The 19,411-nt window shown below is 35.1% G+C and overlaps 2 protein-coding genes across 3 annotated transcripts in view; both read left to right on the top strand.

The window, feature by feature from the left end:
• The first annotated feature begins 3,063 nt into the window (after positions 1-3,063).
• Positions 3,064-5,529, top strand: ube2d1a (ubiquitin-conjugating enzyme E2D 1a). Its single transcript, XM_058749401.1, has 7 exons — positions 3,064-3,181; positions 4,058-4,121; positions 4,211-4,242; positions 4,356-4,433; positions 4,512-4,617; positions 4,773-4,866; positions 5,089-5,529. Exons 1-7 carry the CDS (start codon positions 3,095-3,097, stop codon positions 5,132-5,134), a joined length of 507 nt encoding a protein of 168 aa, XP_058605384.1. The 5' UTR covers positions 3,064-3,094; the 3' UTR covers positions 5,135-5,529.
• Positions 5,530-6,670: 1,141 nt separating this feature from the next.
• Positions 6,671-19,411, top strand: part of bicc1a (BicC family RNA binding protein 1a) — a 34,095-nt gene continuing 21,354 nt past the window's right edge. For both annotated transcript variants that reach the window (XM_058749400.1, XM_058749399.1), the window contains exons 1-3: positions 6,671-6,823; positions 6,988-7,199; positions 15,994-16,040. In XM_058749400.1, the coding sequence (XP_058605383.1) occupies positions 6,735-6,823; positions 6,988-7,199; positions 15,994-16,040 (348 nt within the window). In that variant the 5' untranslated portion in view covers positions 6,671-6,734. The remainder of the gene's footprint in view (positions 6,824-6,987; positions 7,200-15,993; positions 16,041-19,411) is intronic.

The following is a 19,411-nucleotide window of genomic DNA, read 5'->3' as shown; positions in this document are numbered from 1 at the left end:
CAAGAGATCAGAGACCATTCCTTCATCCAGAATCACTCCAGACCGTTTTGATTCCCAGCTCTATGTTGGTGCTTCTTCTCTTCAGTTCACCCACTCATTTTCTATAGGGTTCAGGTCAGAGGACTGGAATGACCAGCAGAAGCTTGGTTTTGTGCTCAGTGACCCATTTTTGTGTTGTTTTTGAGGTTTGTGTTTGGATTATTGTACGGTTGGAAGATCCAAACATGGCCCATTATAAGATTTCTAACAGAGTCAGTCACTTATTGATTTTTTATCTGTTGGTATTTGATAGAATCCATGATGCCGTGTGTCTAAACAAGATGTCCAGGACCTCCAGCAGAATTATAGGCCCACAACATCAAAAATACAGCAGTATATTTCATTGTACACATGGGGTACTTTTTATCCCTGTGTTCACCAAACCCATCTTGAGTGTTTGCTGCTAAAAAGCTCATTTTTAGTTTCATCTGACCATAGAAGCCAGTCCCATTTGAATTTCCAGTCGTGTCTGATAACTGAATATGCGTTTGTTTTTGGATGAGCGAGGAGAATTTTTCTTGAAACCCTCCCAAACAACATGTGATGATGTGCTGTTTGACAATTTTTTTTTAAAGGTTTTCTGACCCCGAGACTCAACTACTTTCTGCAATTCTCCAGCTGTGGTCCTTGGAGAGTCTTTAGCCACGCAAACTCTCCTTCTCACCGTGCTTTAGGACGATATAGACACACGTCATCTTCCAGGCAGTTTCGTAACATTTTATGTTGATTGGAAATGATTATTTATTGCCCTGATGGTGGAAATTGGAATTTTCTTTTCTTAAAGCCAGTTCACTAATTTGTGAAGCTCATTTATCTTTTGCTGCACATCAGAAATATATTCTTTGGTTTTTCTCATTGTGATGGATGATTAAGGAAATTTGGGCTTTGTTTTCCCTCCTATTTATATTTCTGTGAAACAGGAAGTCATGGCAGTATAATTTCATGTTCATAATCACCCTGGAGTGCTCAAAATTGTGAATATGAATGGGAATATACTTCAGAGATATTTTACTCATAAGAATCTCTAGGGGTGCCAATAATTGTGTCCAATGTATTATCCAATGTAAGGTTAGACTTTTGTGATTTTTTTTTTTAATAAAAGATCAAAAGGATTAACAATGCAGATTAATTTTCACAGCCTTCTTTGATCATATTTACCAAGGGTGCCGATATTTTTGGCCATGACTGTAAATATAATATAAAATGAAAAAAATATGGAACAATTAGCCTGTATGAATTACATGTATCACATGAAAGTATCTCTGAACAGGCGTGATATGAAAGATATGGACACAAAACCACAAACAAGCAGATTATTTTTATCAAGTAAACATGTAACTCACACACCACAATGAAGTGGAGCCCACTGCAGATGATGCAGGCAGTAATTCTGTCTGATATGTTGTTTATTGGGATTAGCTCTAATTTGCGATTAGCACACAGAACATCTGCGTCCTGCATCAAAAATGAATTACAGTAATCCCTCGCCTAAACACTCTGCCCTTCCAGTCCCCTTCCCTTCCTGCTTAGTACATTTGGGGCTATATTTACAAGTATATTTACATTCATTTAGGTGCTTTTAATCACATCACTGAGTCTGTCCTGTGTTTGTCTATAACTCTTTGGTTTGACTCAGCTACCGAATCAGACATCAAGAGACTACAGCAGTCAGGACTGCTGAGAGGATTAGTGGTGCCCCCTGCCCAACCTCCAAGATCTTTACATGGGCTGGTAAAATCACTCTCTGTACCCCTCACACCCAGCACACTTCCTCTTCGAACTGTTGCCTTCTGGCCGGCACTACAGAGCACTGAGCACCAAAACAGCCTGACACAAGAACCATTTCCCCTCCAGGCCATATCCCACCTGAACAACACATAACACACCTCAGTACTGTACATCTGTAAATAACTCATCAAAACTTATCTGTAAATAGCACGTATACACATTCACAATTCTATCTCTTGATTTTTTTCTTTTTCTTTATATTTTCATTGTTAATTCTCACAATGAAAGGTGTTTTTATGACCTTAAATTATATGTATGCCTGCACTATGTTTGTACTTTCTGTACTGGAAGCTCTTGACACAAAGACAAATTCCTTGTGTGTGTGAACACACTTGGCAATAAAGCTCTTTCTGATTCTAATTCTGATTCATAATGTATTTATTTATCATTCCATGGGAACATACATACACACACTTAGTGAAGAATTTTATACTTCTTATTAGTACTCCAGTACTTCAATTTCCATGCAATGACCTTATTCCTTTAAAACAAGGGCTAGTCCACCTGAATTTCTTAATGAACAGAAGTGTCTCTGTGTGTGTTTTCTGTTTAGAAGAGCCTGAAACCATCGAACATTTATTTCTTCTTGTCCGGTCACATTTCAGTTCTGGCAAGATCTTTACAGCTGGCTAAATATTGATATTGATACTGATATTCTGTCATTAAATTTATTTCAGGTTTTGGTTTATGCAGATTGACTTTTGAAAAAGATGTCATTGATGTTAAACATTATTATTACAATGGGTAAATATCATATACATAAAAGAAAGCGGAATAACAGTAAACCCTCTTTAAATTGTTTTAAAAGTGAATGAAAAAATAACTTAGAATCTTGAAAAAACTTATCCAAAGATAAAAAAAACAAACAAACAAAAAAAAAAAACCTTGGTGAATTGTATAAAACCATGTATGAGTCTCTTTCCCTTTAAGACTGTTATTGGATATACATACATATGGACATTTATGTATGACTGGAGATGCAATTATGAGAAAAGTGTGTATATTTTCATACACATTGTTCCCCACTTGAGTTTGTAAAATGACATTGTTCAATAAAAAAGAAGTGTCTGTGTGTAATCTCATACAAATAGAAAATTATATAAATTATAAATTATTATTTAAAGTCATAGTAATCCTGAATAAAATCTAAATAATTCGCATCATGAACCTCACAGAACGAACCGTCCCATACATTGCTTTATTTTGCTATTTGAGCACAGGTCCATGGAGGGTTACAAAGACTTTTATTTTGAAATAAACTACCCTCATGTCCGCCCTTACATTGTCGTTTCCTTCACATCCTCAGGCGGAGAAAAGAAGCGGAGATCTGATGGCTTTGAAAAGGATCCAGAAGGTAATATTTTTATTTCTAAACAGAATAAATGTCTTGAAAGTAGAATAGCATTACGGTGATCCAAAAGATCTATATATGGCTGATACAGTGAGTCATCTCTCGGTCCACATTACTATATAAAGTCGGCAGGTTAGAAGAATTTATTTTTCGGCCAGATGAAAAGAGCTTGATGTCGAGAACAAAGCGGACTGAAGTCTTATAGGACATCAAAAATATTACATTATAATTGCAATAGGTATGCCATTGCATTGATTTAGATTGTCGACGAATGTTTTAACAGCTGTAGTTAAAAAGGTTATCCTTGTTTAAACAGTAACGTTAGGTTCTTTATAAAATAATTCGCAATATGTACAATGTGAATGTCACAAGAACATTGATTATGTAATATATAGTGTGTGTGTGTGTGTGTGTGTGTGTGTGTGTGTGTGTGTGTATGTATATATATGTACGTGTGTGTATGTGTGTGTGTTGTTAGATTTAAATGTAAAAAAAATTTATCGTTAATTAAAATAAGGCTACAATGAAATGTAGATATGAAATAAAAAACCGCAATGTTGCCTAAATAAAATAAATATTTAAATTAATTAAAAAAATGTAAATAAATATTTAAAAACAGCAACCAATAAAGATGACAAACACATGTAACAATGTATACTTAAACAGGTATAACTGGAACATTTAAAATGAAAATGAATAAACTATTTTTATTACACATTCTTTATGACTTGCATTTATAAGTCACTGGTTTCAGCTCATAAATTTTGATAATATCAAGACTTTATATTGTGTTTTTTTTCCCACTCTGAATTGTCAGCAACATGCAAGTCTGTTTTTGAAGCATAGAAATTTACATGTGCATTTATACTGTATTTTTAGGAGCTACAGGACTTGCAACGGGATCCACCCTCGCAGTGCTCAGCTGGACCACTCGGAGAAGACTGTAAGTGTGTCTGCTAACTGTGTACTTAATACTGGCCTTTAATATTTTGACAGGACATTCAGTTCAGTGTATTCTATTTGCACTTTCAGTGTTTCACTGGCAGGCGACAATAATGGGCCCAGTAAGTACACATGAATAATTCCAGGTTAATTTTCTGAAATAAGTTATTGGCTCAGTAAAACAAAGGAATTGACTCCTGTCATACACGAATGCTCTCTTTTGATCTCCCCCTAGAGTGATAGTCCATATCAGGGAGGGGTTTTCTTCCTCACAATCCATTTCCCGACTGATTATCCCTTTAAACCACCAAAGGTGAGTAGAGAATTACATCTGTTCTTACCTTTTCCATAAATTATTTGTTGTAGATATTTGACACTATCTTGCTGACAGGTTGCCTTCACAACAAAAATCTACCACCCAAATATCAACAGTAATGGAAGCATCTGTTTGGACATTCTGCGCTCCCAGTGGTCACCTGCCCTCACGGTATCCAAAGGTTAGAGAGCACAAATATAGTCTTTTCATCATAAACATGAGCTTAGCATTATGGCACATAAATTGACTTTATTTAATTCAATATGATAAATATTCATGTTACTTTTATAAACACCACTAAAATGATTCAGCTGTTTTCTATTGCTATTTTTTCAGTTTTATTATCCATATGCTCCCTCCTTTGTGACCCGAATCCAGATGACCCTTTAGTTCCAGATATTGCACACATCTACAAATCGGACAAAGATAAGTAGGTGACCTTATGTAAATGTTTTATTTGTAAAATGGCTACATCTATATGAACCTCCTTCTTCCGTCTGGTTTAATCAAAGCTGCATTTCCATATATTTTCTACATTTTCTTCTTTTATTACTATCAAGCAAAATGTAAAATGTTTGAGTACCAAAAGACTCTGAATGCTTCACAAAGAGTGCTATTCTTTTGAATTAAAGTGTCTATTCTTGTCTTTTAGGTATAACAGACTGGCAAGGGAATGGACTCAGAAGTATGCGATGTAACTGGATGGCAAGATTTTGAAATGGTTGCACATGGACACTATTACTGCACACGACTCTGCAACGCACCTGTACAGAGACGAGACGTTTACCAACAGATGAACCTCCCCCTACACAAACTCACACACACACACACACACACACACACACACACACACGCATATATATACATATATACACGCACAACCTTTCAGAAGAAAACTTGTTCAGGAGACTGAGTCACTTGTCCCTGTTCACAGAGGCATCCCGGAACAACATGTCAGTTAACACATAACAAAAAAATATTGTTTTATTTTCCAATGGATTAGTTACATTTTAGTAATTTTATTGTATAGAAATAAATACAATACTGGATCATTTTTATTGTTTTTGCATTAAAAGGTGTTATTATAAAATATGTGTCTCACTGCAGTTGTTTTATGATATTGTTTGAGAACTATATGTTTTCCATATCTGTGTGATTTTGGAATTAGTTGGCATTAGGGATGAAACTTTACTCATTGTGTTCACATTTAGTTCTGCGTCGTAGCTTTGTGCCACTAGATGGCGATATTCATCCGTTTTATCCCCACCATGAGGTTCTTAGTACTCCGTACTAGCACTAGTACTCAACACTGGCCTTTAATTCTTTGACAGGACTGTCTGCTCAGCATATTACATTTGCACTTTTAAGTGTTTCACTGGCAGGCGACGATAATGGGCAAAGTAAGGTTGATGTTTATTTTATAAAATTAGTTATTGGCTCAATAAGACAAAGGAATTAGCTTCTGTCATACACAAATGATCTCTTCCCATCTCCCCCCAACTTCAGTAAGGTCAGTAAAATTAAATATTTGGTTTAAAATACACGTGAAAATGTCCTACAAATGTAAACATCTTTGTCCATGTTCATACATTTGGAAAGAACTTGTTTTCGTCAAAAAGGCTGATTTGTTGACAACAACAACAAAAAAGTCTAGTAATGTCCTAATGAAATAAACAGTTTATCTTACAGAAAATATCCTAAAAATACAAAGAAATTTAAGTTAATTTGTAAGTGAATTACCTTTTAGAGTTTGCTCCATTTAATCAGAATAAAATGAGATATGTGAGTTTTCTGTACTCTCTCTTTTTAAGGGTTTCAAGTCACATGACAACAAATGGCTCCCTGTATGATAGTTTAGTTAGGTCACACTGTAAAAGTTCATTGAAAAAATGCTTCGCTTCATTTTATTAAGGAAATGATAATATTAAAACATTACGCCAAGCAATACCAACATTTCTCTCGTCAAGAATGTCAATCTTTTAATATCTATCTATCTGTCTGTCTGTCTGTCTTTATGTATGTATGCATGTTTTCCTAGAGAGTTGCAGTAACTGGACATTTAAATGTAAGGTCAAAAGTCATGTTTTTTTGTTAATAAAGAAATAAATACATTTAAATAAAAGACTTTTAATTCCGGAGTTGAAAACTTGCATCATCGAAACAAAGAAAATGTAAACAAAGAAAAAGTAACTTAACGTCATTTCATAGTGTTTTATTTTGCACTGCGCGTGCAGGGTAAACTGGATATGGTGATGAGAAAGTTTTGGGAGGAGAGTGGGCGGTGATCCTGACACGTGAATGCTCCCGCAGGAGCATAATCCATCCATGCATCCATGTCCTCCAACTATAGTGTGTTCTGGTCCTGGAGCCAGAGGAAAAGTGGAGGGGTGAGGAATCTAGGGGCAGATTGATTTTCTCGGGGGCAGTAACTGGCCAGAGGGGCTTTAAGGGACTTCAAAGGCAGGATTGGAAAAACTTGCCTGGAAATCGGAATGTTTTTCTCCTAATGTTGACTTGCCGTTTGCCTCTTTCACATATATACCCCGTTTAGTAAGTTTGAAACACTTCAAGGCGCAATGGCTGAGCCGCTGAGTTTCATGCATCATGATCAGGGCTCCAGCAGCGAGCGGAGTGACGACTCACCGTCTGCCGTGTCTGAGGATGACTCTAGCGGTCACTGCGGCCACATCTCCCCGCCTGATCCAGACTGGACCGAGGAAAGGTTTCGAGTTGACCGCAAGAAACTAGAAACTATGTTGCTAGGTATGTTAACATTTTCTTAAACATTTTCATTTAGAGGTGGGAACACAATTTGATATCTTTAAAATACTTTTAGCTAACCTTGCAGTGTTGCTTGGCGTCGAGAAGCATAAATAGTTCTGTCTAAAAATATCACTATGTTTCCTCGAAGTCCATCTTGAAAGAGATGTGTTAAGGACACTGCTTGTTGTGTAGGACTTGAAAACCAGCACTGGGATATTATTTAGTAGCCAAATTCCTCAGACATTCACATGAACTAGCAACAATTTTTGGGTAAATTGCACTGAATTTAATAATAAGCTTAGGATGACGCATGGACTCTGTATATGGAATATTTAAGCTTCTTATGTTCATTTAGCACAAATATGTGGATGTTAGACATTCATAACACACCATGGTTAAGAAATAAGTATATTATTGGAGTGTCATAAAAGTTTTACATGAATACTTGCCAAATTCCAATAATTTCAATGCATTGAGCAGCATCACAATAAAATGTCAGATGTAAGTTATGAATATGAGATCAGTATTATCGATCCATCAAGGGCACCACTGTCACAGTTACACACACACACACACACACTGGTTTCACTATACCAGTGAGAAGATCCCATATATGCAATGGTTTTTATACAGAGGTGATCAAGTTTGCTCTACCCTAGATTTAAAGGGATAGTTCATTCTGGCATCGTCATGTCATATCAGAACTGTATGAATTTCTCCTGTGAAACACAAAATATATTTTTAAAAACCAAACAGCTTTGGTTACTATTGACTTACATTGCATGGACAAAACAAAACATTGAGACATTTCTTAAAATATGTTCTTTTATGTTTCACATAAAAAAGCCATACTGACATGAGGGTGAATAAATGATGACTTTTAATTTTTGGTTGAACTGTCCCTCTTAAAAACCTGTTTAAGTCTTTAGATTTTGAAGCAATCATATTTCACTATATCTGTAAGAATATTTTTAATTTGGGCCACACACTATAGCCAAACTTGTGCATTCATACAAACACAGACACAGTGTTTTTTTCATACTAGGATACTAATGATATTTACTATTCTAACCCTAAACCAAACCTTCATGCAAACCCGTTGACATTACATTTGTAAAATATAATTTAGCTGATGTATGTGCATTTCAAATCATAAGGACCACTTCACAAGTCGGTTTTCACCATGTTTAACTAAATTTGTGAGGGCATTTTCACAAATTTGGCCCTCACAAGTACAGCCAAACCTGTACACAAACACACACAAAGCAACATCATCTGGTTAAAGCTTATAATTCAACACTTGCATCATATTTTACAGTCAGTCTGTCAGCAATGGACAGTTTACTTCACTGCAGAATAATGTTCAGTTCGTTTTGTTTTTCTTTTGTTGTAACTTCAGCAGAGGAGAATTTTAAACAAGTTTAAGTATTACAAGTTGAGGTCAGTGGTTTGGTATTGGCATATTCTAAACATGTACAAAATGTTTGGTCCTTTATAGCAGGCCCTCTAGTTTACAAAGTATCTGCCTTTGTTACCATACCTTCAAACCAACCAAACTCAAGATAGTTATATAGATGTTGACTTCATAAATGGTATATACATGTATATGCATTCCTTTGTGAGTATTTTACTGAATGAATAAATGATGACAGAGTTTTCATTTTTGAATAAACTATCCCTCACAAAAACGGTTTATGTCTGTAGATTTGAAGTAAAAAAAACACTGTATTTGTGCACATGTTTTCAAATATTTCATCACAGGTATATCCAAACCTGTACATGAATACAAACACAGACTTTTGAAGTTATGTAAGTAAGGACGTCTCATAAACAGTGTTTTGTTTTTTGTACTAGGCAAATGATATCTATTATATTCTAGTATTTTGTTGCATTTTACATAGATATGCATTGTAAAAACTGAGACCCTCAGTCCCTTTCCACCACCTTTATGTCTTAATGTGTGTGATTGCATGAGTGAATGCATCCTTGATATTTGGACCCCAAGGTCAAAGGTCAGTTCAGCATGAGAAAGCTTAAGAGCACCAGGAAAACATCCATAACCAGGCTACCACATTTTCAAGACAAAGACAACACCTTTCACATCACACACACTCATATACTTATTCTACAATCATTGTTGTAGTGATGTGGGCAGTTTTTCCCACACCTATGATTCAGTGACTCGTAATCATCTCTTTGCTCCGGATGACGTGCAACATCTGGAGGTGTTTTGAATGGCTGTTGTTTTGATTGGTCGGATGCAGCAGTAGGCGTGATCATAAATCCAGCGATGTGTGTTTTTTGTGTGAAGGTTTATTGTGTGGCACAATTTTGCTCCCCTTTTCCAGGAAATGGGAGCGAGAGCAAGAGAAACGGGACCGAGAGGGTTACAATTAAAATAATTTTTCTTAAAAATAACTTTGAAGAACGTGGTGAGGGAGAGACTGAGGGGAGACCCACTCTTGTACTTTTCCCCTTTGGCCAGACCACGACTAAATCAGCTCATTTTTATAGGCTTATTCAGAAAGACCAATGGAGAAAAGTGGATCACCTATGATTCATGTTCACGTGAGGGGCTTTAGGGTTTCATCAGAAAGCACAAAAGTACTCATACTTTTACATAGAAGTAATCACTAAAACAAGTGATGATTTGGAGGGAAAGGCTTGGAGATGCACTTTAATACTGCATCTTCTCTCTTGCAATAACTGTTTCTCTCACTAACGTTTATGGGAGTAGTTTGTATATTAGGATTCAGTTTTTTTCTTTACCCCAATGGCTGTTACATCAGATATCTGGTTTTGATTAAAAACAAAGGAATGTGTGCTGGCCTGACCTTATATTCCGTGTGATAAGGAATTCTAAAAAGAATGCAGTGTTTGTTTAGCGGAGTTTATTCCGGCACTTTATGGAAATCATATGTCCCCCAATGGCTTTTTGATCAAGATGTGTGTTTTTGTAGGTTTTTCCCTGTTGCAGCAGGATGTGAAACTTCATATGTGACCCTGGACCACAACACCAGTCTTAAGTCGCTGGGGTATATTTGTAACAATAGCCAAAAATACATTGTATGGGTCTACATTATCGATTTTTCTTTTATGCCAAAAATCGTTAGGATATTAAGTAAAGATCATGTTCCATGAAGATATTTTTAAATTTGTTACCGTAAATATATCAAAACTTCATTTTTGATTAGTAATATGCATTGCTAAGAACTTAGTTTGGACAACTTTAAAGATGATTTTCCTCAATATTTAGATTTTTTTTGCACCCTCAGATTCCAGATTTTCAAATAGTTGCCAAATATTGTCCTATCCTAACAAACCATACATCAATGGAAAGCTTATTTATTCAGCTTTCAGATGATGTATGAATCTCAATTTCGAAAAATTGACACTTAAGACTGGTTTTGTGGTCCAGGGTCACATATTAAGATCTAAATTTCAGTACATCTCACATCTGCTAGTTAAAGGAATAGTTCACCCCCCAAATATGAAACTTTACTCCCCCTCAGGCCATCCAAGATGAAGATGAGTTTGTTTCTTCACAGTTTTGGAGAAATTTTACATCACTTGCTCACTGATGGATCCTTTGCAGTGAATGGGTGCCGTCAGAATAACAGTCCAAACAGCTGATAAAACTCCAGTCCAACAGTTAACGTATTTTGAAGCGAAAATCTGCGTATTTGTAAGAAACAAGCCCATCATTAAGACATTTTTATATTCAAACTGTTGATTCTGGCTAAAATGCAAGTCCTCTGTTTCTCTGTTTCTTTCTCCAGTGAAAAGTTGTTTCTTCTGAATCGGGAGAGAAATATGCACAGATCAAGCACTGTTTACAAGCAAAAACAATCCAAAACATTTGCAAACAAATGTATTGGTGGATTTTAATGTGAGAGGACAACAGAAGCTAGACTCTTTCACCAGAGGAAATGTTATTATTGATTATGGACTCTTATTTTGTCCAGAAGTGACAGTTTAATGTTAAAACGCCTTAACGATGGATTCGTTTCTTACAAACACACAGCTTTTCACTTAACAAGTCATTAATTGATGCACTAGATTTGTGTGGATAACTTATTATTGTGATGTTTTTATTAGCTGTTTGGATTTTCATTCTGACGGCACCCATTCACTGCAGAGGTGAGCAAGTGATGTAATGATAAATTTCTCCAAATCTGTTCCAATTATGGACACGAACTCTTCTACATCTTGGATGACCTGAGTGTGAGTACACTGTAAAAAAAAAAACACAAAAGTTGAGCCAACTTAAAAAGTTTAAGACAACCAGCTTCAGCAGATTTTTGAGTTTTCTCAACTTCTTGTTTTAAGTTTATACAAAAAAAAATAAAAAAAAGTTGAGAACTCAGAAATTTCCTAAAAAATAAGTTCTATAAAATAAAATCTGCTGAAGCTGGTTGCCTTAAACTTTTAAGTTGGCTCAACTTTTTTTTTTTACAGTGTACTTTTTCCATTTAATCCTGTTTTTTGTGTGTGAACTTGTGTGTGGGTCAGGCTTGTTACCACCAAAAGTGTGCTGTGTGTTTTATTAATTTGCTTATGCATGTTTTCTGACGTGGGTTTTATTTATTGAGTCTAATTTAATCTGGGTGCATGTTCACTGCATGATTCTTAACGTGCTGCATGTGTCTGGGTTGGCGAGTGAAGCAACAGGAAGTGCGTTGTGTTTTGGGAATGTGCTCATGGCTCAGCACACTGTTGCCAGGGAAACATAGGTCTTTTGCTTTGGATTTAGATTTTTTATATGCATACATGTGCAGTTTGAATATTAAAGGCACACTTGTGTCTTAGTTTAGACATTTAGCAATAAATCAATATATCAGATATTGATGTGTATTTACGAATTATAAATCACACATTGTAGTATTAAAATGAATTTGAAGTAGTGTTGTCTTGGTAACAAGAGTTTTATGGTTTGACAGATGCAACAACAGTATGCTGATACTTTTTATTTTTAAATTTTTTTTATTTTATTCATTTTATTTCATTTTTTTAATTCATTCATTATTCAACTGGCAGGCCATTTTTTTTCTAGTGCTATAAATGCCTACACTGCCAATATTGGTGCAGTTTTATTCCAAGTAGACTTCTGTTTGTATGTTTACAAATATAAATCTATTTCTTGGGTTTAAAACATCAGGTTTTACATTGTTTTATGAAATACTTCAGACTTGAGTTATAAATCTTAAAGAACTGATGTATTGGATTACTAAGGTGAGCGTTTGGCAGAAATACTCCAAATGTTGGGAGAGTTTTAGTTTGGCTATGTTCATAACCTGTCAGAAAGGGATAAAGTTCCTTATCGTCATGGAGAGATGAGATATTCACATTATTTAATTCACATTACAGACGAATCCTTTTCACTCAATACCTTTGGGGAGAGGTCTTGAATGTGTTTTCAGCACATCTGTAATTTATAATCCCAAATAGTTCTGCAGTTCATATTGCCTTATTATTGCTCTATTTTTCCATCATATGTTAAATAGTTTTGCAGACTTGTGCCGACCTTTTAGTGGTGGTAAGCATTGTTTCTGAGAGGCATTCGGGCCTAAGTGTTAGTTTCCCATGACCAGATGTTTCACTTGAGCTCTACATTTTGAGTTTCCTTTTCATACAGACTGCTTGCTTTCAGAAGTTGCAAAAGAAAATGTTACAGGAGATTGTACAACCAGTCTGCAATAGATGTGTTTGCGGCATGTGTGTGTAATCAAGTTATGACATGGCACAAAAACTGTCTGAGAAGATAAAATGACTGCTCTGAATCATTTGCACAAGTGGCTGAGTACTTTAGTTTGGGCACTGACAGGGTTGTGCTTATATATATATATAGAGTGATTTATGTTTCCTGTTGTTAGAGGTTGATGTAACCAATCAGATTACACTACCATGAACTACCAAAAGTTTGGGTCGGTCAGTAAGATTTTTGAAAGAAGTCTATTCTGCTCATCAAGACTGCATTTATTTGTTAAAAAATACAATAAAATAAGAATATGCTGTGAAAGGTTATTACAATTTAAAATAACTGATTTCAATTTTCATTTATTTTAAAATGTTTCAATTAAAAGCAATTTATTCCAGTGATAGCAAACCTGCATAGCAGCTGTTACTTTTTCAGTTTCACATGATACTGATTTGGTGATGAAGGAACTTATTTAATTTTTTTAGTCAATGTTAAAACCATTTGTGTTTTTGGGGAAGCCATAAATGCTTTTTTTTTTTTATATATATAGATTCTTTGATAATTATAAAATTTAAAAATAGCAGCATTTTAGTCAAATTATATGTCTTTACAGTACAATTTACTCGCTGAACAAAATTATTAATTTCTGCCAAAAGAAAAAATCTTACTGACCCCAGACTTTTGAACTTTAGTGTAGGTTGCGATATCACTTCAGAACAGATGGCTTCAAATTTTAATAGTGAAGAATAAGATTTGAATCCAGATGCTAGTAATGGGTAAGTTTCTCTGATGTCTCGCCCACTCACTGAGCTCTGGAGTTGAAGGGAAGTTCCAGGATTATCCAGGAGAAATGCATTCAAATTATACAGTTTTGTTCTTGCACTCGCTTATTCATCACATTCCTAACACGCACATAGTTTACAGGAGCTGTGCTATAATCAAACACTACTGTGGACGTGTGTATGAAGCTGAATTTTTCAGAAACTCAAAAGCTGTGGAGTTTTTCTGACCCACATTCTAAATAGAGCACAGGAAAGGCCTGAAATCAACACACACACACACACTGCATTTAACATTCTGTCTGGTTTGAGGCTTGCTATTTTCATATTTTTCTCTGTGTAAGCCTGAGTATGTACGTGTTTTCTATTGGATGTGTTTCAGTTGTTTTTGTGTGTATGAGAAAAAGTGTATCAAGAGTATTTTGAAGGAACATTTTTGAAGTTAACATGGAATTATAAGCATTTATGACAAGTTTAGTTCAGAGGTGTTAATCTGTTGCATGCTGTACTCATTACAGATGAATGACCACATGTGTATCCGTGCTACAGAGATACGACATCTTCCAAACATCTCATGAAACTGTTGATTCAATTTACAGCATCTGATAGGAGAGATGTGAAGTGAGCTTTCACTGATTTCACAACTTCAGAGAGTGAACTCAGTCTTCCTCTGTCCTCACTTCACCCAACATCAGACTTGTGAGCTACAGTGATGTGAATGCCGCTTAGTTTTAAAGTGTGATTGATTGTGATTTAAAGTGTGAAGTGGGTTTCTGACTAAAAATCTACCTATCTATCTTTCTGTCTATCCAATTGAGATTTTTATTGTTAAATAACAAAATCATATAAATACATATTAAACTGTACAGACATGTCTTAAATTTGAGTATAACAGGGTTGCAAAAATGGCAGACATACAAAAAATGGTCTATGTTTAAAGAATTTAATTAATTTATTTTTAACACTATTTGTGCATGTTGCCTTGAAGATAATTTGTTTATTAAAACAGAGTACAATAAAACTGTTTCTGCTTAAAATTTAAGTGGAATCAGTAAATGAAAGTATTTTAATGGATTTTGTTTTGGGAACGCAGGAGTTTCAAAGATTAAAACCACTTCTCTGTCCCACATGCCAGACACTGTTGAGAAATTGTGAGGATATCATTTCATGGTTTTCCAAAAGAGTCTGTAAATTTCATCATTGCCATCTAAATCCCTGCATTGCTCCATTGACTAGTCCGTGCAATGATGTGCAGTGAACGAGGTTTCAAATCAAACCAAACTTTGGTGTAATGAGATGGGCACTTCTTGTAATTGTAGCTCTTCCTCTCCTTGTTTGGATCTGGACATGTAGTGAATTTCATGTAGAGATGGGTGGATGTGCTTTTTTTGTGATTTTAGGGTCATTAAGAGGTTTAGATGACAAGATTGTCCCATTTCCAAACCGTTTATTTCCTCCCATTTTGGGGTTTGTTGTTCTGACCTCTCTATGAAATCCATATTTCAACTTTAAAGGTAAAGCAAAGTGCAGGAGAGGGCTTGGCGCTATTAGATGAATCGCCCTCTATGTAGACACATAAGCGAGAATGTTTCATTTTATGTGATAGGACAGTCTCAACCAAACATCTGGAGACCCAGCATCCCACCGAAGCAAAGAAATTCTCTGATTTTCCTGTGAGCCCAATGTTTTCATTGCACCTGACTGGGAGTCTTTGCACGTTTTCGTTTTTCAACATCACGCTTTAATTACATATTTGAGTGATCTGAAGTCTGATAATGGCTGGAAGAATGATGATCATTGTACTAGTTTAAATGGACTTTTTCTAGTGTCAAAGAGTGGTTTTGACACATGCTGGACATGTATAACCCATATGCAAGCATCATACCCTGTGTGGGATTCTGTGAGTGTGTTTATTAAGATTTATGAACTGTTTTTTTTGTCATCTATAACTAAGTGCATGAGTGTGAGCTTGCATACAGCTGCTTGCATGTGTAATTGACAAGCATGTGCGTGACATATGAAATATATTTAGTTTCAGCAGGTTGTGAGAATGCTGCCTGATTCTTATATGTGTGTCTTTAAATACATCTTGAGTATGTGAATATGGCGTTAAATCTTTAATATCGCCCCTGACATCAACCTTAAAATGTTATTCATTCACAATATAGCATGGCTTCTCATACCTTATTGCTTAAATTTCGTTTAGGAAGTTAAACATTTTAGTGAACAGAAATAATTGTAAAATAAAAGTGTCTTTTGCTAATGGTGATGTCTAATTAATGGTGATGGTAAATGTCTCTCTCTTTTTCTCACATAGCGGCCAGTGAGGGGAGGATAAATGGAGGAGAGGATTTTTTTCAGAAGGTAAGAATTTATTTACTTATTGACTTTGGGGTCAGTAAGATTTCACTTTTTAAAAAGAAATGAATACTTTTATTAGAAATCATTTTATTAAAATATTTAAAATATCTATATAGACATCTATAAAGTTTATTTATTTATTTATTTTCTGAAAGATCATGTTACACTGAAGACTGAGGTATAATTCAGCTTTGCCAGAAATAAATTACATTTATAAACAAATTACATTTGAAAATATGTTATAATAGAAAACTCTTATTTTAAATTGTAATAATATTTCACAGTATTAATGTTTTTACTTGATTTTTTTAATCAAATAAATGCAGCCTTGGTGAGCGTCAGAGACATCTTTCAAACACATTTGAAAATCTTTCCAACCGTAAAATTATAAACAGTAGTTTCTGATGTTGTGATGTCCCACTTTATCTGTATATACATTGTTTGGTGCACCGGCACTTTAAGCTTCACTGTATTATGTTTAAATGTTTAGAACTTGATTGTTGTGAGCAAATTCAGCATTAGTTTCAAAGCAGGATGGAAGTAGATCTCCCATCTCCAGAATCACACACTGTAGCTATTGAACACACAAACACTATCAAAACTATCATCCATATTCCAGTAGCATGCTGGTCTTTCCAGCGTTTTTTTTGTGCGTGTGTGAGAGTTTGTGGTGAAGCTTCTTCAAACACACACTAAATCTGACCAAAGATGCTCGATGGAGGAGCCAATTCAGAAGTTTGATTGATTTGATCCAAACAATTATCCCTGCTTAGGTTTCTAATAAACAGAGATAACAAGGGCCAATGAAATTGTCAAAATATTCTTGGTTTGGCTCATATGATTGTGGTTTGTGTATAGTCTATGAACAGCGCTTCTCTGGTTGCAGTATTGATATGATCACTGTTTTCTGTCCTCACTTGCACTATTGCTGTCTTTCCATGGTTGATCCAGAAGGCCTTTGTGGTTATCTTTTTTAGTGAATGCCAGTTCTCAGGCAGTTCAGAGTGGTACATTTAGACATTTTTATGCATCTGAATATATTTTCTTGTATTCATCTTTGTTTGAGATTAAATTACAGCAGACTTGATGATTCAGCCCTTCATGTATGATATATAAACAATACAGATGCAGAGTTCACTCTCTTAGTTTTGTTTGCAGATTATTTGGTGAATATGTGACTTTTTTTAGTTGACATGAAATGGTAATGAAACTGGAGTAGCAACAGATCTTTTCTTCTTCACTAAATTATCAAGACATTCTGTTACAAAAAAAATTATGAGCTTCCAAAAAAGTAACACAGGTAAAGATGAATCGTTTGCAAAAAGCAAAATAGATAAGGAATTAAGAGAATTTTCATTTCATGCCAACATTAAGTGAGTAAGAACTGGACTTTCTGTGTCTCACCTACTTTTACCTATATGATTGTGATGTCTTTTCCTTTTTTTGTTGTAATTTTGTACTATTTTGTTCTGTCTGACACGGTCTATGTTTTGGTCTTCTGGGAATCACCCACTAGTAAAGATAAATGGAGAGAGAGAAAGACAAATGTCTGATGCTTTTTGATAGTGGTGACATGGGAAGCCATATCACTGGGTTTTCTGGGAGGCAGGCAGTAGAGTCATCATTTCAGTGATTAAACCCTTTGTTTATGTTTTCCTTCCCTGCCGTGAAAGGGTTGGAATTATGCCTGTTGCTCATTCTTGCTTTTCAGCCATTCTTTGTGTCTCTGTTTCCATATCTTTATCATCATTATTATTATTATTATTATTATTATTATCTTGAACATCACCACAGCGGTAGTCTCTTCCAATTCCTTCACTGTTGTTTTACTGTTGTTTCACACAATTCCTCAACATTTTCTCAAAAGTCACTCAAATATGTAAAAATAAACTGACAAGAAAAACATTGTACTGCAGCCATAGTTACAGTTTCTGTTACACACACACACACACACTTTTATATATATATATATATATATATATATTAAAAGCACGTTTTATATATGTGTGTAAAAATAAAAATATGAATAAAATGAAATATTACAATAGGGGTGGGCAATATGACCAAAATCTTATATCACAATATGACACGATAACGATATATAACGATATATATATCACGGTATAGTTATTTTATGATATTAAAATCTTTGATACCATAGAATTTTCATAATCCTTGTCACCAATGTCAATATCAAACTAATACAAGCCTAAAAAGAGACAAAAAAAAGCTCACTGGAGATAAATAAACAGTGATGAAATAAGGATAAGAAACTAATTGCAAGCAATAGGACAAAAAACTACAATAAATAAGAAATGCTACATACATTGTGTAAATTAATTAGTCTTCAGGGTGTTAATTGTATCTATCTATCTATCTATCTATCTATCTATAGATAGATAGATAGATAGATGTAATTAAAGGGGTCATATGACGTTGCTAAAAAGAACATTATTTTGTGTATTTGGTGTAATGCAATGTGTTTATTTGGTTTAAGTTTAAAAAAACACATTATTTTCCACATACTGTACATTATTGTTGCTCCTCTATGTCCCACCATTCTGAAACGCATCGATTTTTTTTTTTTACCATATTGTGATGCCATGTCCCGGCGAGACGACACAACAATGATAAAACACATTTATAAATGAGACATTTGTTACATCCAGTGTGGACATAATTACTGATTATACACATTACCATGTCTGCATTTGTGATCGGAGAAACGACAAACAACAAGCACTACTCTACTCAGCTCAAAACTCACATTTGAATAGTCGGTGGCAGAAACGTACTTACAGGCTGTGAGTCAGAAGCGTCAGACTGTCCTTGCAAAAGTTGGAATTGCCCCACTTTATAGAAACAGCCTTTGTGCAAGCCAGCATTGTAGGCTACTCTTCCAGGTTCAGGAAATAGTCCTCCGTAAAATGCACGCATTCTAATATTTGGGTTGAACTGTTCTGGAACAGAGTTGTAAATACAACTTAACCATTGATTTCTAGTTGTGTCCTCTTTTGGAAGCCTAAACAAAGTACTTTCGCTTTCACAACGAAACACACACCGTCTCCAGGACATGGCGCCGGCGGCAGCAACAATACTACAGCAAGAATAATAGTCCCGCCCTCTTTCATTGCGTATACGTTTGGGCGGTGTTTTGCAGATCTCCCCACACCGTGACGTAGACATGTGGGGGCATGTTTAAATGAGCCATTTTAGGGGGGCGTGGCAGAGCCTTAACTTTTATAAAGAATATCTCTTTGGTTTTGAGACTTTAATCTTTGCAACTTCAGGGATCTTTTCTATGCACAAACGGCTTGTAACACTCCAAAGAGAAAGGAAAACCTGAAATTGAGAAAACTTTTTTAATTTCTTCT

The sequence above is a fragment of the Onychostoma macrolepis genome, chromosome 17 (genome assembly GCF_012432095.1).
Source record: "Onychostoma macrolepis isolate SWU-2019 chromosome 17, ASM1243209v1, whole genome shotgun sequence".
Taxonomy (NCBI): Eukaryota; Metazoa; Chordata; class Actinopteri; order Cypriniformes; family Cyprinidae; genus Onychostoma; species Onychostoma macrolepis.
Note: the sequence above shows the minus strand (reverse complement) of the source record. Positions and strands in the feature narration are given on the sequence as shown.

What these genes read in the sequence shown, in the direction of transcription:
- ube2d1a (XM_058749401.1), top strand. Translation starts at nt 3,095, where the DNA reads ATGTCCGCCCTTACATTGTCGTTTCCTTCACATCCTCAGGCGGAGAAA. An exon ending in ATCCCTTTAAACCACCAAAG is followed by an intron (nt 4,434 to 4,511) that starts GTGAGTAGAGAA and finishes TCTTGCTGACAG; the next exon opens with GTTGCCTTCACAACAAAAAT. An exon ending in TGCCCTCACGGTATCCAAAG is followed by an intron (nt 4,618 to 4,772) that starts GTTAGAGAGCAC and finishes CTATTTTTTCAG; the next exon opens with TTTTATTATCCATATGCTCC.